Source organism: Phyllostomus hastatus, unplaced genomic scaffold, assembly GCF_019186645.2.
Source record: "Phyllostomus hastatus isolate PE091 unplaced genomic scaffold, TTU_PhHast_1.1 phas_scaffold_317, whole genome shotgun sequence".
In the NCBI taxonomy this organism is placed as follows: domain Eukaryota; kingdom Metazoa; phylum Chordata; class Mammalia; order Chiroptera; family Phyllostomidae; genus Phyllostomus; species Phyllostomus hastatus.
In genome coordinates this window covers 16330372-16354283 of record NW_025334023.1, presented here as the reverse complement: position 1 = coordinate 16354283, position 23912 = coordinate 16330372, and the positions used below count along the sequence as shown (strand labels likewise).

The window sequence follows — 23912 nt, the reverse complement described above, 5'->3', positions numbered from 1 at the left end:
CCCAGTTGAAGGGAAATGAGGAAGCCTCAGGAAAAAATGCTAAATGAAATGGAGGCAACTCAACTATCAGATAGTGAGTTCAAAACAATGATTATCAGGAAGTTCAATGAACTCACAATGAGCTTTCAGAAATTAGAGGGAAACTACTACAATCTCACTGCAAACTATATAAACATGAAAAAGGAAATAGAAACTCTCAACTAAGGCCAAGAGGAAATGAAGAATACAGTTTCTGAACTGAAGAATACAGTAGAAGGAATGAAAAGCAGGATCAATGAAGCAGAAGGTTGGATTAGCGAGCTAGAGGACAAAGTAGAAAACAACATCCAGAAAGAGCAAGAAAAGGAAAAGAGGTTCAGAAAGAATGAAGAGGGATTGAGAGAAATGCAAAACAATATGAAATGTTAATATCTGTAGAGATACCAGAAGGACAAGAAGAAGAGCAAGGGATTGAAAACCTAGTTGAAAAAGTAATGAAGGAGAACTTCCCTAATTTGATGAAAGAAAAAGCCACACAAATCCAGGAAACACAAGAGTCCCAATTAAGAGGAACCCAAAGAGGCCCACCTCAAGACACATCATAATTAAAATGGCAAAATTTCAAGACAAAGAGAGAATCTTAAAGGCAGCAAGGGAGAAACAGCAAGTAACATACAAGGGAGCCCCAATAAGGCTAACAGCTGACTTCTCAATGGAAACACTTCAAGCCAGAAGAGAATGGCAAGAAATACTCCAAGTAATGAGAACCAGAGGTCTGCAACCAAGGCTACTTTATCCACCAAGGCTCTCAATCAAGACAGAAGGCCAAATAAGAAGCTTCCCAGACAAAAGAAGTCTAAAAGAATACACCTCCACCAAACCAGCTCTGCAAGAGATTCTAAGGGGACTGCTTTAAGGAAAGGAAGGAAAAGAGAGAGAGAGAGAGAGGAACACTCATACATAAAAGACAATGAATAAGTACCTATCAATAATAACCTTAAACGTAAATGGATTAAATGCTCCAATCAAAAGACATAGAATAGCTGACTGGATAAGAAAAAATGACCCACATATCTGCTGTCTACAAGAGACTCACCTCAGGATAACAGACCTGCACAGGCTGAGAGTGAAGGGCTGGAAACAAATCTTTCAAGCAAATGGACAGGAAAAAAAAGCCGGGGTAGCAATACTCATATCAGACAAAATAGACTTCCAAAAAAAAGGGCCATAAAGAGAGACCCAGAAGATCACTTCATAATACTCAAGGGAAGAATCCACCAAGAAGACATAAATATTGTAAATATATATGCATTCAACATAGGAGCACCCAAATACATAAAGAAAATCTTAGAGGACTTTAAGAAAGATATGGACAGAAACACAATTATAGTGGGGGATTTTAACACCCCACTATCAAAAATGGACAGATCTTCCAAACAAAATATCAACAAAGATATTGTGGCATTGAATAATATCCTTGATGAAATGGACTTTACTGATATATACAGAACCCTCCATCCAAAAGAAGCTAAATACACATTCTTTTCAAATGTACACGGAACATTCTCAAAGATAGACCACATAACAGGACACAAAACAAGCCTCAAGAATTTCAAGGAAATTAAAATCATACCAAGCATTTTCTCGGACCACAAGGGACTGAAGCTAGAAACCAACCCTAAGGAAAAAAAACAAAAACACTCAAAATCATGGAGATTAAATACCATGCTATTAAACAATGAATGGGTCAAGAATGATATTTCATTCAAAAGGTTTTTGGAAACAAATGAAAACGAACTCACAACAACCCAAAACTTATGGGACACAGCCAAGGCAGTCCTGAGAGGGAAGTTCATAGTGATACAGGCCCACCTAAAAAGGTTAGAAACATTCCAAACAAACAACCTAACCCTATGTCTACAAGAACTTGAGGAACAACAACAAAGACAGCCCAGAGCAAGCAGAAGGAAGGAAATAACCAAGATCAGAGCAGAATTAAATGACATAGAGACAAAGAAGAATTTTAAGGATCAATGAATCCAAGAGCTTGTTCTTTGAAAAGATAAACAAAATCGACAAGACTTTAAGCAGACTCATCAAGGAAAAAAGAGAGAAGACCCAAATAATCACAATCAGAAATGAAAGAGGAGAGATTACAACAGATACCACAGAAATACAAGGATTGTAAGAAATTACTACAAAGAACTATATGCCAAGAAATTTGAAATCCTAGGTGAAATGGACAAATTTATAGAAACATATAATCTTCCAATACTCAATGAAAAAGAAGCAGAAAGCCTGAACAGACCAATAACAACAAAAGAAATTGAAGCAGTAATCAAAAAACTCCCAACACACAAAAGCCCTGGACCAGATGGTTTCACAGGAGAATTCTACAAAGCATTTAAGGAAGAGCTAACCCCCTATCCTTCACAGACTATTCCAAAAAAATCCAAAAGGATGGGAGTCTCCCAAACTCTTTTTATGAGGCCAACATCATCCTAATTCCCAAAACCAGATAAAAACACAACAAAGAAACGAAAACTTCAGGCCAATATCGCTGATGAACATTGACCCTACAAATCCTCAACAAAATACTGGCAAACCGCATCCAACAATACATTAAAAAGATCATACACCATGACCAAGTGGGATTCATTCCAGGGATGCAAGGATGGTTCAATATTTCGCAAATCAGTAAATGTAATACATCACATAAACAAAAGCAAAGACAAAAACCACATGATCATATCAATAGATGCAGAAAAAGCATTTGATAAGGTACAACACCCATTCATGATAAAAAACACTCGGCAAAGTGGGAATAGAGGGAGAATTCCTCAACATAATAAAGGCCACATATGAGAGACCTACAGCCAACATTATACTCAATGGGCAAAAATTAAAATCTTTTCCACTAAGATCAGGAACAAGACAAGGCTGTCCACTTTCACCACTTCTATTCAATATAGTACTGGAAGTTTTAGCCACAGCAATCAGACAAGAAAAGGAAATAAAAGGCATCCAAATCGGAAAGGTGGAAACAAAACTGTCACTGTTTGCAGATGGCATGATAGTATACATAGAAAATCCTATAGACTCCACCAAAAAACTGCTTGACCTAATAAATGAATTTGGCAAAACAGTGGGATACAAAGTCAATATCCAGAAATCAAAGACATTTCTGTACACCAACAATGAAACAGCAGAAGCAGAGATCAAGGAAAAAAAATCCCATTTGAAATAGCAAAAAGAAAAATAAAATATCTAGGAATAAACCTAACCAAAGAGGTAAAAGACCTGTATTCAGAAAACTACATAACATTCAGGAAAGAAATCAAGGAAGACACAAAGAAATGGAAACATATACCGCGTTCATGGGTTGGAAGAATTAATATAATCAAAATGTCCATACTACCCAAAGCAATTTACACATTCAATGCAATTCCTATTAAAGTACCAAAGGCATATTTCACAGACATAGTGAAAATTTTGAGCAAACACTTCAAAAATTTATATGGAATCATAAATGACCCTGAATAGCTGCTGCAATTTTGAGAAAGAAGAGTAAAGTAGGAGGGATCACAATACCTGACACTAAACTATACTACAAGGCCACAGTAATCAAAATAGCTTGGTTTTGGCATAAAAAACAGGCACATAGACCAATGGAACAGAACAGAGAGCCCAGAAATAAACCCAGGTCTCTATGGTCAATTAATATTTGACAAAGGAGGCAGCAACATAAAATGGAGTAAAAATAGCCTCTTCAACAAATGGTGTTGGGAGAACCGGACAGCTACATGCAAAAAAATGAAACTTGAGCACCAACTTACAACCATATACAAAAATAAATTCAAGGTGGATGAAAGACTTAAATATAAAACATGACACCATTAAAGTCCTAGAGGAGAACGTAGGTAGGAAAATGTCAGACATTTCACGAAGAAACTTTTTCACTGACTTGTCCCCTAGAGCAAGGGACATAAAGGAAAAAGTTAACAAATGGGACCTCATCAAAATTAAAAGCTTCTGCACAGCTAAAGAAAACAGTATCAAAATTAATAGAGAACCAACTGTATGGGAAAACATATTTGCTAATGATAGCTCAGACAAGGGTTTAATCTCCAAAATATATAAAGAACTTACACAACTCCCCTCTAAGGAGACAAGCAACCCAATTAAAAAATGGGCAAAGGACTTGAACAGACACTTCTCCAAGGAGGACATACAGAAAATCCAAAGACACATGAAACGATGTTCAATATCGCTAGCTATCAGAGAGATGCAAATTAAAACCACAATGAGATACCACTTCACACCAGTCAGAATGGCCATCATAAACAAAGCAACAAACAACAAGTGTTGGAGAGGGTGTGGAGAAAAGGGGTCCCTAGTGCACTGTTGGTGGGACTGCAGACTGGTCCCACCAACAGACTGGTCCCATACCAGACTGGTATGGAACTTCCTCAGGAAACTAAAAATGGATCTGCCTTTTGACCCTGCGATTCCACTGCTGGGACGCTATCCTAAGAATACTAAAACACCAATCCAAAAGAACCTATGCATCCCAATGTTCATAGCAGCACAATTTACAACAGCTAGATGCTGGCAGCAACCAAGATGCCCATCAAAAATGAATGGATCAACAAACTATGGTACATTTACACAATGGAATTCTATGCAGCAGAAAGAAGGAGCTCCTACCCTTTGCAACAGCATGGATGGAGCTGGAAAACATTATGCTAAGCGAAACAAGCCAGGCAGTGAAAGACAAATACCATATGATCTCACCTTTAACAGGAACCTAAACAACAAAACAAAGAAACAAGCAAAATATAACTAAAGACACTGAAATAGAGGACAGGCTGACAGTGACCACATGGGAGAGTAAAGAGAATTTCAGGGGACATTGGGAAGGGTTCACGGGAACAAACTTAAAGGACACATGGTCAAAAACTAGGGGGAGAGTGGTAATGGGATGGAAGTGGGGGGGCTGGATTGGGGGTAAAAAGGAGAAAACTGTATTTGAACAATGATTAAAATAAGATTTTTTAAAAAGTTTATACAATAATATTTTTGAATACGTCTTTCTTTCCCCATTGATTTTATGTATCCTTTATTACAAATACATCCTTATTCATCATTAGCTTATTTTTGGACCTTCTGCTCTTATCTTTCTATCTATTCTTACATCAGGCCCCAAGGATTTGATGTTTGTATTAGCATATGTTTAATATAAAGTAGATGTTCATGCTCAAAATTCTACTTTAAAAAAATTCCTTAATATTCTCATATTATTTTTCCCCCATCTGTTCAAACTATGTTTGGTTTTTGTGACTTTATACAGAATTAATCTTAAAACAATGGCTTTACAATAATTGTTATTCCATATAAATAGAATTTTTCCAAGTGGGAGTGTAAAAAAAAAGAACTCTTTGTGGAGGTAATGCCATTAAGGAGAGGAAGAAAGAATGTGTGTTCAGGGAACAAGAGAGTTTGGTGGAAGCATGATGGACATATACTGAAAAAACAGGAAATAAAGCTGGAGAAGGCTTCGGTCACACAGTAGAGGACCTTCAATGTTAAGGTGGGGATTTTGTACTGATGAGTTGGTAGTAAAGGAGGCACCAGCCTTTCCCAGCAGCAGAGTACCAACTCAGAATGTCAGAAATAGGTCTTTGGGAGATACAGCAGCCCTGTATGCATTAGAGTGGAGGGACAGGAGGAGTGAAAAACTTGCAAAGATATTTCAACAAAGATGTCAATATGCACCTCTTTTTACTTTTATCTATTATATACCCAACTTGTATATGTAGAACATACTTGCTTTTATCCAAGTCTTGGAGTCTCTCATTGAACTTAGAAGCAATTTCTGTAAAGTTCTTCACTGCAGAAAATAATGAATCTGAAAGAGAAATCAGGACCTAAATGGCATTGTTCCATAGCTTAAGCAAGGGAACAATATAGGAAGGTGTTCTCCTTTGCATTTTACAAGGTATTTATGTTTTATGTATTACAAGATGAACATGAGTGAAATAAAAAATGCATTTGTAGACATAAACAAAATATTTAATCATATGGATAGCAATAAATAATAAATAGACCTAACATAGGTCATCATATTTTAGGAATTAATAAAAACATACAGATAATGAATTGAGAAAGAGGAAGTGTAGCGTACCAAATGACACACTGTATGTTTTCATTTCTTGTGGGTGTTTCATTGAAATATTGTAGATATTGTCAGCATACTCTCTTAAAACTACAGCATAATCATGACAGTCAAAAGGGAGCACTATGGAATTGGCTAGTTCAAATACCATTCCTCCTCGAACCTGGGCCACAGTATGGTGATACTTAAAAGTCGGATCATAAAACTTTTCCACCAATTCATATGTTTCATAAACACTGTGATACAGTGGATAGCTCCTGAATTTGTTTATTTCCTACAAAAAAAAAAACAAAGAAAAGATAGCTCTTGTAAGATAGTTTATAATATAATACATAGTACCATATTTACTATTAATATTAGTGTGACTATTTTGGTTAGTAATGAATAAAAGAAAGTATTTAAGTACCTCAGTAAGCCACTTACTAAAGGGTTAATATAATATTAAAACTTGCCCCAAGTTTTCACCAATTAAAAATATGTGTATGTAACATCAATGATATTATAAAAATTATCTTGGAAAGACCTAACAATCTTGCCTTTAAGAGTGCAGCAAATGTGGAATGTTTCTGAAACAAAGAAAGAATATGTTGCATTTGAGTAAAAAATTTAAAAAGACAGAATGGGTAGAGGAAAATAAGCATTATACGATATTATAAAGAATAATGCTGAAAATTATTTAATGACTGAAATTCCACGAATGAACAATTCCCTAATAAGCAGTGTGAAGAGTCAGGGGTCTGAGCAGTGAGGGTTTCAGGAGTGGGCCTGAAATCTCACTAAGGAGAGAGAAAGGATGCTAGGACAATTTAAGAAACCAAGACACACATCAAAGGCAAGAGGCAAAGCCTTTCTTCAAACTGTGAATTGCTGATTCATGCCTTTTCCCCATTTTTGAGCTGCATATTTTTTTTATTGATATAGAAGAACACTTTATATAAGTATGTCAAAAAGACTAAGACTCTGGAATCAGCCTGTCAGAATTTGAATGCAGGCTTAGGACTTAATACCAAATAACTTGAGGTGGTTAGTAACCCAAAGGTTATTAACTTTTCTTTGCTGCAGTTTTCTTGAAGATAAAATGTAGATAATATTAAAACCTACCCTCATCACTACCCTATCTAACCTTGTCTAATTTCCTAACCCAATGGTAGAAGATTAAAGATTTCTTTTCTGGAGAGAACAACTAGTCTAAGAGAAAAGACCAATAAATTCTCCGTGTTGGTTTTCTCCCAGTGAAGCAACTGGAATAGACCTTCTCAATCACTCTCCTGTGAAGATTCTTATTTGACCAGCCATCCTTGCATACAGGGTTTCAATCAGCTTTTTATGGTCTCACTCCTAAATAACACAGACTGCTAAAAATGACCAGGCATTGGAAGATAACGACCAAGCACACAAACTAAAATAAAATCAACTCACAGTAAGGAGGTAATGAAAGAAATAGAGGAGATCCTACAGCCAAGATTGCTCTGCTCAGCAAAGCTATCATTTAGAACCAAATGGCAGACAAAGAGCTTCCCAGACAAGAGAAAACTAAAGGAGTTCATCATTACCAAATAATTATTTTTTTAAAAGATTTTATTTATTTATTTTTAGAGAGGGAAGGGAGGGAGAAAGAGAGAGAGAGAGAGAAACATCAATGTGCGGTTGCTGGGGGTCATGGCCTGCAACCCAGGCATGTGCCCTGATTGGGAATCAAACCTGAGACACTTTGGTTCGCAGCCCGCACTCAATCCACTGAGCTACGCCAGCTAGGACCAAATCATTATTATATGAAATGCTAAAGGGACATATTTAAGAAAAATAAGATCGAAATTATGAACAATAAAATTGGCAAAATATGTATCTATCAACAATTGAATCTAAGAAACAAACTAAACAAACAAAAAGAACATAGACAGAGTCATGGATATGGAGAGCATTTTGATGGTTGCCAGATGGGAAGGAGGTATGTGGGGGAATGGGTGAAGAGGTAAGGGGATTAAGAAGTACAAATAAGTAGTTACAGAGTAGCCATGGGGATGTAAAGTAGAGTATGAGCAATAAAGTAGCCAAATAACCTATACACATGACCCATGGACATGAACAATGGTGTGGGGATTGCCTGAGGTAGTAGGGGGTGCTGGGTGGAGCCAGGCAAAAGGAAAACAATAATAAAATTCAATGAAAAATGAATGCTAGACTTGAGAAAAATATTCTAGAAAGTAGAAAATGACACAGATAAAAACAAAAAGAAAAGATAAATACATAAAAAATATCCTCAAATGCTAAACTAATAGTAGTTCAAAAATGAGAAAAAAAGGAAGAAATAATAAAAGACATTTTCTTCAACTGCAAGACACAGTTTTCTAGATCAAAGGGCCCATTATACATAGCCCAGTGTATGAAAAAAATAGCACAAGCAAGGCACTTGTGTACACCAAGGATGACAGAATCCTAAAGAGAAGATACTAAAATCTTCCTTTAAAAAATATGAGGCAAAGGAACTGAGATCGAATGGTTCCAAAATCTCAACAGCAATCTCTGAAGACTGGAAAACAATAAAGCCATGTGATCAAAATTCTGAAGGTATAGAGTTTCAACCAAAAGTTTTGTGCCCAGCCAAACTATGGAAGAATTGTATGTGGAATACATAACATTCTCAGACATGCAAGTTCTTTAACTTCCATACACCTTTTTCAAGAAGTTCCTGAAGGATGTACTCCAAAAAGTGTAGAGAGTTTACAAGCAATAGGAAGACACTAAATCCAGAAAGCAGAAGGTCCAGTACAGGAGGGAAATGAAGGCACTCTCAGGTTTCTCAGTGAAGGAAAATTTCACAGGCCAGAGCTCTACCACAGGCAGCGAGAATGACCAGAGAACCCAGAGAAGCCGAAGAAGAGCCCCTACGGGGACATTGAAATCTGACACATAACCTGATGTGTTTGAATAGATGAAGAGTTTGTGGTAAATTAGTTATGGATACATGGACAAAAAAAAACAGTGTTCTAGTCAACAAGTGTAGTTCAACCAAACACAGAGAAATGTGGTAAGGGTGTAAAGTGTTTGGAGGTTGGGAGAAGCAATGTAAGAAAACTGAATGCCTATCTTCTCTAGTAAGAAGTAAATGAATACATAAAACTGATTAATTGAAAGAATTTTAATCTGTTGAACAGAAGATGAATGTTGGGACAAGATGAATGTGGGGACAAGATGAATGTGGGGTAAGGGACCACTCTTCATTATACATTTTTCTAGTACTATATTGACATTTTGTGAACTATATACATATGTTACTTTGATAAAAAGTAAAAACTATAAAATTGTCGTTATCATCAGCAACAATAAAAAATGACTTGTATATATGTTCATTGTTTATAACACCATTGTTATTATAACTTTCATATTTAATGATTGGAAATACAATTAAATAGAAATTCAAATATTTGCAGGTCTTGATAAGAGATTAATTTTGAATGATAATGTGTAGAGAGGAGTCAAAGACAATTCCTACATCTCTAGTTTAAATAATTGGGTAAATATAATGCCACTAAATGAAGCAGAAAATAGATTTAAGGGAGTATGTGGAGGTTCAAGTAACAAGGCTAAGGGTCCCAGATGCGGCAACTGTCCCCCGTGGTAGCAACATCTCAACCATTGAGACTTCTCCTTTCTGTTTCAATTCCTCTATTCCTCTAGTGCTTCAGTCACTTTTCTTGATTCAGAATGATTTCTTTGGCTAAAATATATTCATACTCTTGAAGTACTTATGGATACACTTACCAAATTTTTAGTATACCGTGCTCTGCCTGAAGCAATCCCGAGTCTTTGGAAGAACACCTCAAAATCATTACCAGATCCCAGCTTGCTAATCCTTTTAGGGATAAAACTCAAGATTATGTGAGTAATTGCTTCATCGAGGACAGATTAAAGATAATTAAACTGCATTCTTACTATTATAAATACAATTTTTAGATGTATCACCTTAGACCAGCAGAAAATAATTGAGAAAAATATCAGTTCTGATCACAAAATATCTACTGTGAGAATATTTGGGGTATGGTGACCGTAGTTCATTTGTGTTCCTGAACCCAATTCCAAAGATTGGAGTGGGATTCTCCCCACACCAACAGCAAGCAACTATTTGGGAAACCAACCAGGTGTGCAAAAACTCAGCTGAACACTGACACTATCTTCCTGGAGGCAGCATTAGATTCCACAGGTTAAGGGCTCATTCTCACAACACTGCCCCTTCCCCCACTTCCCCACTTCAGAAGCCAGTTGTATAAGCCCAGGTTGTTACCTGTGCTTCCCACCTACCAGAGACAGGTTGCAGGTGCCCATAACTCTCTCCCTGAGTTCAATTAATTTGCCAGAGTGGCTCGCAGAAATCAGAGAAACATTTTGCATACTAGATCACTGGGTTATTATAAAAGGACATATACATAAAATCAGAAATAGCCAAAGGGAAGAGACGCATAAGGCAAGGTATCAGGACAGAATGCAGAGGTTCCAGGCTCTCCCTCTCCCTGAAATCTCTATGTGTTCAATTACCCGAAGCTCTCTGAACCCAGTCCTTCTGGGATTTTGTGGAGGCTTCATTACACAGGCATGATTAATTAAATCATTGGCCACTGGTGATTAATTCAACCTCCAGCTCCTCTCCTATCCCTGGACTGAAAGTTTCAACCTTCTAATCATGTGCTTGGTTCTCCAGGCAACCAGCTCTTATTCTTAAGTGCTTTTCAAATGGCACTAATTAACGTAAGAAGAAACACCTATGCAGCTCTCTCAGCTTAGGAAATACATGGGTTTTAGAAACTCAGTGCAAGAAGTGGAACTATCTCTTATTATAAATCACAGTACAAAAATTGTATAAATCACTTTTAAACAAAGATTCATAAAGTAGAATAATAATTTCCTTCATCAACTTATCTATATTTGTTGTATATGAAATAATTAAAAGAAGCAGAGATTTTGCAAGTAATCAGATATAAAATTTTAAATTATTCATATTATTGATATCTATAATCTTAAACTACTGGGACATGTATTCCTCTTCCCTCATTTGTGTGCTTGAAGAAGAAAACTTCGTCTCATGTGAACTCTGAGAAGGAATTTTTCTGGTGAGATGGACTCCTCATGGTCAACCCAGGGCCCAAATTTTATAATTTAGAGCCATTTGCTGAGAGGGGCCCCTCATGTACTCTCTTCACCTCGAAGAACCTCACACTAAACTCTTGTTTCCTGCACTATGCTGGTCTTGTTTACTTTGAGTCAAACATTGCAGGGAAACTCTGGATTCTTCTTCTACATTTGATTGAGACTTACGCTGTCCAATCAGAATTGCACAATTTGGATACCTCATTTACATAAAAGATACTTAGTTGAGAAACTAGGTGGGAACTTTTATTGTAAAAGGTGGCTTCCCCTTAATGTGGGGTGGGGGTGGTGTAGACACAATTTAGGTTGCTACTTGATCTGTATCTCCAGGGCTACAGATCCTTTGTATTCAAATAAATGCTTTTTGTTTTCTATTGCAGTCTAAAATTAATTTTGATTTACACAACTGAAATTGAAATAGTGTCTATATTTTTCTTAGAGTAGCTAAAATATTTGTTAATTGTATGATGTTCAGAATAAAAGAAAACGTATAGAGTGACCAGGGGACAGAAATATGAGGGGGAATTACTTTCCACCATTATAACCTTTGATTTGTGGGCCCTGTGTACACATTACCTATTCAAAAGAGAAGCATTTTGTGATGGCCTACATTGTATGTAACTTCCAAACACATAGTAATATTTTATCTGTTAAGCTCAACATTGCTTTTCCTTGATCAGATGTTAGGGAATTTTGAATGATTCACTTTTTATTATTAAAGATTAAAAGAAAATACCCTTTTATTTCCAAAACAATCCCATACTAAATTCAGTAGAGAGTTCTGTCTGTCTGTTTGTTCACCTGGGCATGCCAGCAAGCACTGGTGAAGGACTTTTTTTATTCCAGCTCTCATAGAGAGATTTGCCTTCAAAGCCTTCATCAGGACTTCGAAGCTACACAAGTTGAAGGAGAGACAGAGAGAGAAGGAGAGGGAGAGAGAGAATACTTGTAAATTGATGTTTTAAAATCTTAATGTCCACTAAGAAATGAATAGCTAAACTATATTCAGCAAAACAAGGGAAGCAATTCACACATTAGCAGTCATTAAGACTTACAACAGTGAGTGTCTGACAATTATTGGAAAGTGCTCATCTTATTTATTATGTATAAGTGCAATTACTATAACAATTACATAGGAGGAATGAAAAAGAGGCTACACCAAATTAAACCAAGCCATTGTAGTCAAAGGAATGGTTATATTACAAAAATTTTTGATGTGTTTTTCTTAGTTAAGGGAGACTGCTCTCAAAAACATTATTTCTCCTTTTATAAAAAAAGGAAAAGAAGGAAGCTAGTTAAGGGAAGATATTCCTTTTAATATTTCCTCTTTGGCAGTAAGGTTGCTAAAGTCATTAAGACATACATAATCCAACAAGTGCATTAACATTTTAATTAATTGAATATTTATTTTAATTGTGTTAAGTACTGGGCTTTAAATACATTTTCTGGTTTTATAGATGAGAAAACTAAGAGAGTAAAATATGAGCTACTGCTGAATTCTAGACTCAGAACATTAGATGCTATGCCAAAAACATTTAGCAAATACACTTTAACTACTGTTCCATAGTTACCCATAGGTGATTGAATATATGGTATAGAATGATTTTATTTTACAATTCATAAAAGTCCTATGTTCTCTTTGTTCAACAAATTAAATTTTAAAAAGTCTATCAAGTGCCTATACTTGTTAAGACTTTTTTGAATGCCAGGGATACAAAGTTCAGTAAGACGCATTTCAAACTCTCCATAGTGGGCACCGTAAGTAAAGTGTGGAACTCAGTGCACTCGGGGATGTGACAGAGGCATGTACAAAGTCTATGGGGACACACAGAAACTCGCATAAGTGTGGGGCGAAACAAGCTATGCTAACATCTTCACTTGTAGAATACTAATAAATATAGGAACAAAATAATTTTACTCCAGCTTATAAATTTTCACAAAACTTTGGTAGAAGGAACGGTATCATTCTATTTATTCTAAGGAATGAAAATTTGGAATAGTGTAAAAATACATGACTAAATTCTCAGTTTATCACTAAAAATTGATATGCTGCAGTTCACTCTCCCAAAACAAAGTGGAATAAAACAAAACTGAAAAATGTCAAGCATCACATAATTTCAGACCTGAGTTCTGCAAATGCAGAACTAGAGAGCAGTGTTTTTGCAGTTGCCCCAGGGTGCCGCCTGCCCAGTAAACAAATACAACCACCCAGTTTGCTGAGCATTTACCTTATATTACAAGTATGGTGAGAACTTTCTGGAATACCCTCTTTCCGATATTTAAATTTTTACATATTTCATGGAAATTGGTAAAACTGCAGACGAATTATAGAGCTCTTAAGTAACAACATGAATAAATATTTTTCAAATTAATTGTTTCTATTCTTCTGGGACATGTTATAAGATTAAACTCCATGCTTTTGAAACCAAAGCTTAGTGATATTTAAAGTTTTATCTGAAATATAGGGATTTTAAAATCCCTATCTGAAGGGAAGTATGTTTTTCTTGCTAATTACAATTCAATCGGTAATTCTATTAAATAGGCAAGTCTTTATTTTGTTTCTGATGAAAATCAGGTAATTATAAGTAACAGGAAAAATCTGCCACATCAAAAAACTTGTACATTATAATGAACTTTAGGAACAGTGGGTTTATGGGGCAGGAGAACCAAAGCGAAGGGTTGCCTGTCAGTCCTTTAGAAATTCAGGCGTCACCACTCCAAGTTCGGTACCTCGAGCTGCTATCAGAATTGATCACTTCAAGCAGTCAGACAAGCCCAGTAGGGCTCAGTGCGTTGGAGTCCAGGTCAGAAAGTCAGGAAAGGGGGTAGGTATATGGCCTCACCTAGCCTCTGCCCCTAGCAGCCAGCACTTGGTGTATTTTTTATCATACCCTTTCTCAATCAGTTAGAAACTTTGTCTTCCTACATCCTGAGTTACTTGATATCACTCATTATATTAAGGAATATAAACCGGCTTTAAAATGAAGGAATTAAACCACAGGACTAAGTCCTGCTTTGGCTACTGGATAAGTTGTGTAACGTTGGTGGCTACTGAATTTTAAGCTCCAGTTTTCTCATTTCCAAGTGGGGATGTAGTCACGTTGCCTCGGGGTGGTGTGGGAGATATAGGATAACGTGTGTAAACATTTTATTAGATGTAATGTCCTGTGGAGTAGATATTTGCTTTATGAAAAAAAGACAAGTTATAAAACAACACAGATGCTTAGCATAATAATGGTATCTCAAGATAAAGGTATTTGCAGAAGTCAGATTTTCTAAAATTGTATGTAATTATCTGTACCTCCTTTGTTAGGTTGTATACCAAGCTGAACATCAGTGGGGTGCAATCAACTCTCAGAGTGTAGTTTCCTGAAAGATAAAGAGAGGATAGGTTATTTTTCATTTCATTTCTTTATTTGACTCTCATTCAAAGACCACTCACAACTCTTTAGCCGGCATGATCCTTTGAAAACCTGAGTCCGATCAAAACTAATGCCTGGTCCTTACCATGGCAACTCTGTGCTGTGGATGAAAGCACCTCAGGTCACCTCCCCAAACTTTCACCTCCCACTCTGCCACACAGACGCCTTCTTGGGGTCTGTGTACACACGGTTCCCTCAGCCTGGAACAGGGCTCTGCATCACAGCTGCATGGTTTGCTCTCCCACTTCACTTAGACCTCTGGTCTAATGTCACATTTTCTGAGAAGCTTTCTCTGAATGAGAAAGGCAAGACGCAGAACCATTTAGCTGTAATATGGTTTCAAAAACCTGTTATGGTTGTGAGAAGCAATAGAATGTAGTGGTTAGAAGGATAAAGTAGTTGAAACAGTTCAGTATGATTTGAGTCTCAGCTATACCCTTTACAATCTGGGTAATCCTTTGAAGTTACCTAATCCCTCCGAATTTCAGTTCCCTCTTCTATAGGAGAGAGGGAATTCTTACCTCACAGGATTATTGTGAGCACATACTAAATAAACTTTTATATGTAAAGCACTTAAGACAGCTACACTGTTGGTCTGTGTGAGCTAAATTCTATATATGTTTGTGCCCTTTGTGCCCGATCCTGAATAAGATGGGGAGACGAGACAGCATTTTAAAACAGAGAGTAACATAATCAGCAAAAACCAATGATTTAAAAATATTAAAAAGGACAGATGAGATAATAATAAAAATAATAAAAAATGAAAAAAAACACATTCAAAACCAATTCTTAAAAAACTTAGCAGTAAAGAGAACTTTATTCTACTTTTGAAGAATATATGGAGTATTTATTTGCACAGAGGCAAAGTGTCACACCTTATTATGTGTTTTTAAGGGTAATAATCATACAAGCTGACATTTTTGAACATTCACTCTGCGCGAGGCACAGGTCTGGGAGTTTTGCAAATACTAACTACTTTTGCCCTTACAAGAGCCTTTGAGTTGTTCTTAGTAACTCTATGTAGAGGTGAGGAACTAAGACACAGAAAGCAAGTAACCAACCATCTGAAGTCACACAACACAACTAGGAAGTGGCAGTGACAGGAATAAGGCTAGGCCTTTAGCCAGGAACCTAAGATAAGGAGGAAAGAATAACTGAAATGCACTGCATAAACCAATTTAGGAGGCAACGGGAATATAATCAGCAATATTGTAATAACTGTGCATGATGTCAGGTGGGTACTAAATTTATTGGGGAACACTTAGTAAGTTATATAAATGTCTAATCACTATGTTGTACACCTGAAACTAATATAATATCAAGTGTAAATAAAAAAATATTTAAATAAACATCCGTTAGTCTTTTGTTTTGGGGGAACAAAAAGAATCGTTCTTTTTTTTTTATTACTCCATTTTAAAATCACTGAAATCTTTAGTTCCATGATTTACTTATTCACTGAGCAGGTATTTACTGAATTCCTACCATGGACAAGGTGATCTGTCAGATGACACAAAGCAGAGCGCAGCTTTCTCAAATTAGCATTCTGGGGCTCACAGCTGCTGTGAGTCAGGGGCAGGGGCCTGGCACAGCAGCAGCAGATTCTGAACCACAGGCCAATCAATTTGCCTCTCTTATTAGTGCCTGATTTATGAACTACACTACTCCTATTACCATGACCACATCTTTTCCTGTGGGGCTAACTGTATTCACCTTCTATAGAAGAATCGGCATTAACATAAGCCACACCACGCTCCTGAAGGAGTCTGGAATTCTCCTATAATAGGAAAGAAATAAAAGCATAAACATACAGCCATAACCTCTCCCCCAAAAATGCACATCTACATTAATTGTGTGCAGATTTGTGAATTAAACTGGCCAAAATTAGCCACACATTTGAAATATAAGATTTCAAAATTATTTAAGAGAATTTTATAAAAACTTTGTAAGGATAACAAGTAAGGCATTTTTAGGACTAAAGTGTGAAAATAAAACTGCATTTTTAATTTGTTAAAAGGAAAGGAGTTGATTACTTAACCGTGCTATCGTGTATTCATTTAACAAACTCGAATGACCTAAGGGATCATTTTAGTGGAAGTCTTCTCATGGATATCTCATTACTTAAGTACAGAATCTTGCCTGATTCACAGGGAATGAGTTATTTCAAATATACCAGTTAAAAATAAGTGTATTTCAATAATATCTGAGTACCCTGAAACATGAAGTTCTCCAGTAGGATGCCACCACCTACTGGTCAACATTAATCATTGCAGTTTTAAAACAAAAGGAAGTGTGTAGCAGTTTTCTTGAGACCTTGAGTGTATTCTGAATCTCAAACATACAATTTCCTAAGCATCATGACTATAAGAAAGAAAACAGAAGAAAACTATGCCACTCTAGGTGATGAAAACAGTTTGAAACTGACAAATCACAACCTCAACATATTTAGGCTCTTTCTGATGCCAGCATAAACCGCTGCTGTCTACAGAAGCACTGCTTTTTCTCCCCGCCCCCCCCAAAGAAAATGGAAAGTTACAGGGCTTCTCACAATTTCTGCAGTATAATAGCCCAATAAATACTTTGCTGCATGACAGCAATTTAATGGAATATATGTTAACTTTGAATATACTTAACTTTATAGCTAATGCCTCTATTACATGAAGTCAACAATACATGCAGGTAAAATTACTTTCCAAGGGGCTTAGTAAATATTCTGTTGTGAGGCTTTATGCTTCACTGTTAGTATATTTTAATTTAGACTAGGTCATTGTGATATAAGGATTATAATTGTGAAAAGTATACCTTACTACTCAAGTTCAGGGAGTATTTAAATGTGGTTAGCTTTAGGAACCAATTTGGAAAGGGTAATAGAAACATCATATCTTATTTTGCTATTTGATTTCTAGTTAATTACTTCCTATTATGCTATCAGAAGATGAAGTAAAGTTATTTTGACAATTGTCATTAACTGTCTCTAAAATGTTCAAACAGAACTTGTTCTTTAGTGACAAAGATATTTTTTTGTCACTAAAGGTATTTTTTGTTGATTTTTTTAACAAGGATATGTTGCTTCAGTCTTTATGAAAAAAAGTTTGAATATTTTCTCACTGGATTCACTTTTTATTTTTACATCCTTCAGGATTAAGTCTGAACTGCTTTCCCATTATAAAAATATTTATTGTAGCAAATGATCAACTAACCTCTGCCCACTCAGTAGAACCAAGAAGACCAAATTCTTCTGCATCCCAGCTTGCAAACAAAATTGTTCTTCTAGGCTGCCATCCTAAAATATATGTATATATATGTAAATGCTGGGAAAGTGCACAATATATCCAAGACATTGCCAAGCCCAACAGAAACAACAACAAACAAAATCATGGATTGTTTAGGTTTGTAATGATTGGCTATGCATAGGAAACCATTTGTGACCTGCAGCTGCCTAGATTGGAAGGAGAGAGCACTAGATGTGGTCTGTTTTGAGAGCAGATAAAACAGAGAAAATCCTTGACAACTCTTCCGTGTTGTTCTGGCATCACATGATTGTTCAGTGTCAGCTGGTTGTATGATTTCACTCAACTCTCGGCCAGGATTAGTCAACAGAAGCTCAGTTAATGTCTGCAGTTACTAAAAAGTACATAATTCAATAGGGAGACCTTACAGCTCGGAGTCAAGAGCACTGGCCTTGAAGTTAAAGAAAGATCTTATTTCAAACCCTGGATCTTTCACTTACTTGCACTGTGACTGAAGGAAAGTTATTCACACTTACTAAGCCTCTGTTTCTTCATCTGTACACTAAGAATAACAGTAAAGATACAACTTGATGGAAGGACTAAATGGAATAATCTTCATAAATATAGCACGTAATAAGTGCTCCAAAAATTGTAAGTTGCCTTTATTTTAGTAACTATTTCATCTGTGCTTATTAAGAATGTGGATCACTATACCTTTTGAGTCTAGTGTTTAATTTTTGTCAGGTTTGTTGACAGTATTACTCAGATTTCCTTTAATTTTTATTCCACATGCATCTTTGGCATGCTCTGTAACTGTCCCAGTGATGTTTTATACTTACCACAGGGAATTTTCTTACAAAATCATGAAAATATTTATAATAATATTAAACAGTATGGAATCCATAAATTCAGGTCTCTGTAGTTTTTTTTTCTTTTTAAAAATATAACATAACTGAAAAAAATAACTTAAACACTTTACTTAAAGAGAGGTATTGTGGTTTTGTGGACTGGTAGCCAGAAATTTGAGTTTGAGCCCTGGTTCTCTGACTCTGCCGCACACCAGCTACATGATCTTGAGTGAATTGAATTACTTGATTCTGTAAACCTTGGTCAGCTCTTTTGTAAAATGAGAACAGAAATATGTAGGTAATATCTCTCTGGTTGTTATGAGTTCAAAATAGAGCATGTGAAAACACCATTTCTCTGAGAAAATAAGTACCATGCAAACTTAGAATATTTTTTTACCATTTTTTAATTGTTGCTAAAAACAATATGAGCTACATTCACAGCTTCTAGGCTTTTTGTTTGCAGGTCAGTAAACAGAGTGGATTTTCTGCTTTCATTGCATAATAATTATTTTAAAAAGCAACTATTTGAACTAAATTTTATTTTTGCTTTTATACAAAGATTCTAAAATGACTGAAGTAATGGTGCTAAGAGTATAAACCCAAATTCCGAGAGCAATCAAAAGTTGGGGGTTTGAGAATGCAGTCACTGAATTTTTGACAGTACCCTATCAGGCAAGAAGACCAGTATTTTTCTCAATAAGCTCTGTTCTCCCCAGTTACTTAGTACACTTGACCTCATGTATGAGGCTTGAAGAGACTGAGGAATTTCTGCTTACAGTTTTCAGACCAGGGAAATTTGGCTTGTGACCTAATTCTAGTGCATACTCTTCAGTGAGGAAACCCATTTCCACCTTTTTAGTTGCAAAGAGTGACCACTAACAGTGTAATTCCTTTATTTCAGATTACAGTTTAATACACAAATATTAATAAAGTGAATATTACTATGTAAATGCAAAAAACAAATAAGCAATATAATTAACTAACTAACATAATGTAGCCACAGTTTATTGAAAGCTATTCTGTGGTACTACTAAGTACTTTATGCTGCTCAGGTGACATAGTTTGCACCTATCCTCTTGGTTCACCCTTCACACAAACCTATGAGGTGGGATTTTCACACTCAAGAGAGAACTAAACTGAGACTCAAAGAAATAAGTCTTTTTACTCTTTGTTTAAATTACCTTCTTTTTTCAGAATTCCAAAACTCCTCACAATTTCATGAACAACAGCTGCTCCACTCTGAGGGTCAATGCCACCAAACACCCATGAGTCACGGTGACCTCCAAGAATGACATACCTGTCTAGAAAACAACATTGCAAAAATTACTTATCATTCCAGGTCAATACCATAGCATATTACAAATGACTCAAGAGCATCTAAACACAAAGCATGCAACTCAAAGGAAGCCCTGGCCAGGTAGCTCAGTTGGTTAGAGTACTGTCCTGATATGACGAGGTTGTAGGTTTGATCTGTCATCAGGGCACAGACAAGAATCAACCAATGAATGCATAAAGAAGTGGAATAACATATTGATGTTTCTCTCTTTTTTTCTCTAAATTAAAATGTAAAAAAAAAAGACTCAGAAGATAATAAGGTTCCTGAAGACTTGTATAAATACATTATGTATTTTGTTCTGATTTTGATGTATGAAGACAATAAAAAAGTGATATGCAAATAAAAAGTATTACAGTAATTATAAGTATATACATAATGCTAATTGAGTATAAAATTATCCTAGTCACATCTTTATATAATTTCTTATTATTCTTCTCCTACCTATTTAGCACTGTTTCCAGAATGTTCAGATTAAGAGAACATTAGCCACCTGTCAAGTTCTCCACTTCCTAGTACTATTTATGTTCAAGATACAAGTCAAGGATTTTCCCCCTTTATGAACTTCTCCTATTTTCCATAGGGAGAAGGAACTGCTTCTCTACCCAGCATTCAGGGCAATCTGTTGAGATCTGAAAAAGCATTGACCACACTTAGATGTATGGCTCCCCTCCCAACTGTGAGTCCCTTATCCCCAGACAGTGTCCCTTTTGATCCTGGCATCCCCAGTGCTGAACACAGAGATGGCACAAACTAGGTGTTCAGAAGATTCAACAAATAGCCAGTTATACAGTGTTTCATTTTCACTGGAAGCACATCAACACTCTTGATCGCTAAAAGAAAGCGCTGACTTGCTTGTAAGAAAGATAGACAATTTAATTGGATCTGTTTTGGTAAAAATATATACCCAAATAATTTCCAAGGAACTGAACTATAATGAAGTAAGACTCTTTATAAGATGTATTAATCTCCAGATCATATGAAATCCTGTGGAAATCATGTGTTTATATATTTCATTGACTTCAATAAAAATCTATGTAAAAATTACTAATTCAAGGTTACCTTAATTTTCCAAATGCTCTCTTTTATAAGATATTTATAGTTATCATGAAGATATTTTGCCCATGCAAAACTACATAATAAACAAATCCATAAAGCTCAAGAAAATACCTAAAATCCACCTCTCCCTGCTCTCCCTCCCTTGGTCCTCTAAGTAGAGCATGCATACTCTGTCACCAGCGTTGGTCATCTGACCAACCTAGCCTCACCACTTACTTATCTTTCTTTACAATATATATCACATATATCATGTTTATGTATTTTGTCTTTATGTAAGTTCCATTAGGGCGAAAAGTCACTTTGCTTAGCTCACCTGATGGCCCCAGAGCTCAGAGCGGTCCCTGGCCCAGGAGAGCTGTGGTTTGTTTTGATGTGTGCTGATGAGCTTACCTGGCTCCACTGCTCCTCTGAGAGTTCCAATCACATTGTAAATCCTTGTCACCTTATTGTTGGAATGGATGTGCATCTTGACTTTTCTAATGCACACGTAATGAACACATTCAAAATGTACTGGTTAACAGATTACAGCCCACAATTTTTAAATCTTACATCATTGTTTAAAAGATTTCTAAAGGTACACAGGCAAAGATTACATTTTTCCAGCTGTCCAATTATAATGATGTAAGTATAATCTTCTCTTCAACCTATGATTTTGTTTCCTACTGGTGCTAGCTAGTTTTTACTTTTTCAGCCACCCTCTATAATTGCTTTTTAATTTAAATTAAAAAAAGTTCCCTTCCCCTAAAAAGAGTTAAAATAAAAAGTTTCTTACTGTGTAGAAAAATTTCCAGTAAAGCCAGGTCCAACATTGTAGGGCACTTTGAGACTTCCTTTCCAGCTGCTATCTGGTGGTGCTGTTCCACCCATTTTTCTGTTGAACATGGAAAGTGTTATTAGCTGAAGGAAGCCATGAAGTTACAAGTGAAAATGTCAATGAACTTTCTTTCTTGAGTGTTTGTTCATAATAGCTTCTATGAGTCAGCAATAGTGTAAAGTGCTTTGCACATGAAATGCCATTCAAACCCTTACGAAGCTCTTATGAAGTCTCTGCTATCATCACTGCTCCTCATCTCTACTTCACAGATGAGGAGCATGGTGCTTAGAGAGACTAGGTAACTCAGCAAAGTCATGCAGCCAGTAAATGGTATAGCTGAGATTCAATCTTTGTGAAGAATTCAAACCCTGTTACCAGTTTCCAATAGTAAATCACATGAAAAGTGCTTTCCAGGGCATGCTCTGAAGAGAGAGTTTGATGTCAAACTTTTTGGGGTTTTCCACCCATTATGTTATTTCTCACACTTATAAATACATTCAAAATATGTATATGGTCATCCTTTACAAAAGGGTGTTATGTCACATATGTCACATACATATGTTAGGGAGAGAGGAAGAGCAAAGGAAAGATTTCACTTTAACCAGCAGTCCCTAAACATTTCATACACTTTTTTTTTTTAATTCATAAAGGTAGTCCTGGCTGATATGGCTCAGTGAATTGAGCATGGACTGCGAACCAAAGGGTCACTGGTTCAATTCCCAGTCAGGGCACATGTTTGGGTTGCAGGCCAGGTCCCCAGTTGGGCCCACATGAGAGGCAACCACACATTGATGCATTGATGTTTTCTCTCCCTCTTTCTCTCTCCCTTTCTCTCTCTATAAAATAAATAAATAAAATATTAAATATATAAATATATAATCATATATATATGTATTTATGTATATATTCGTGAAGGTAGAAAGATACAGACAGGCCAGCCAGTACATGCCAGCAGCCCTGGTTAACTCTTAGCAGGGGACTGAGAAAGAGATATGAGGATGTTTATGGAATGGTGGGATTTATGCAGATCTACTTCAACATATCCACCTGTACTGTATTAAGAACATGGATTGGCTTTTTCTTGATGTGAGCATAGAAATCAAATATACCTTTGCTAAAAAGCAGAGAATAAAAAAATATGGTCCAAGACAAACTTGGAAGTGGAAAACATCAATTTCCTCTTTTTTCTGTGCCTGCAAACAAATGCTTGTTTCCTTACTACATATTTGAGAAAATGTGAATTGTTGGGAACTGCCCTGCCTGGTTGCAAGAGCAGTAACCCACCATGACTAAGGCTGAGTTAGTGACCTTTAGCTATAAGCCACTAAGGAAACAAAGCTTATCTCCCTGGCAGGGGCACTGCCTCTGCTCCTTTTACTTCAACCTGCCTGGCCCCAATGCTTGATTGGTTAGCCAATGACAGGTAAGATTCCTCAAGAGACAGATGACCTAAGACAGGCACGATCATCAGGGGCCCCCAGGGAAGGACTTGGGGGCTACAGAAAAGTGGTGATGGACCCTGTCTCTTGGCTTTGACATAGCCTGAGTCCTCATTCTGTCTGCAAGAAATCCCCTAATCTCTTGGCTGCCTTACTTCCCCTACCTGACTTAAGCCTGAAACAATGACTTAAGCCTGAAACAATGCTGGTGGTGGGTGCAGCCCTATCCTGGAAAGGGTGGGTTCCCTAGGGCAATCAGGCCTATGAAAGAATGCATAAAATCCCATGAAACCTACTTTGCTAATAGCCTTAATTAAATGATAAGGGTCCAAGCAGGAAGTGAGTTTGTTCCTCAGAGTTTTATGGCCATTTAACTATCTCACCTTGACTCAAAATAGGCCCTCAGAGTTCTTTGTATGTTATCTATTGTTTGATCATTACTGCCTGATAATGATTAATGAGCTTTACATATAC

The 23912-nt window shown here is 36.4% G+C and overlaps 1 protein-coding gene across 2 annotated transcripts in view; it reads right to left on the bottom strand.

The window, feature by feature from the left end:
- FOLH1B (folate hydrolase 1B) overlaps window positions 1–23912 on the bottom strand; it is a 62910-nt gene that overhangs the window by 10276 nt on the left and 28722 nt on the right. For both annotated transcript variants that reach the window (XM_045818289.1, XM_045818288.1), the window contains exons 8-17: window positions 21958–22056; window positions 21576–21661; window positions 19975–20094; window positions 17916–17998; window positions 16429–16492; window positions 14598–14665; window positions 12098–12189; window positions 9917–10007; window positions 6164–6428; window positions 5806–5887 (exon numbers count right to left, since the gene is read on the bottom strand). In XM_045818289.1, the coding sequence (XP_045674245.1) occupies window positions 5806–5887; window positions 6164–6428; window positions 9917–10007; window positions 12098–12189; window positions 14598–14665; window positions 16429–16492; window positions 17916–17998; window positions 19975–20094; window positions 21576–21661; window positions 21958–22056 (1050 nt within the window). The remainder of the gene's footprint in view (window positions 1–5805; window positions 5888–6163; window positions 6429–9916; window positions 10008–12097; window positions 12190–14597; window positions 14666–16428; window positions 16493–17915; window positions 17999–19974; window positions 20095–21575; window positions 21662–21957; window positions 22057–23912) is intronic.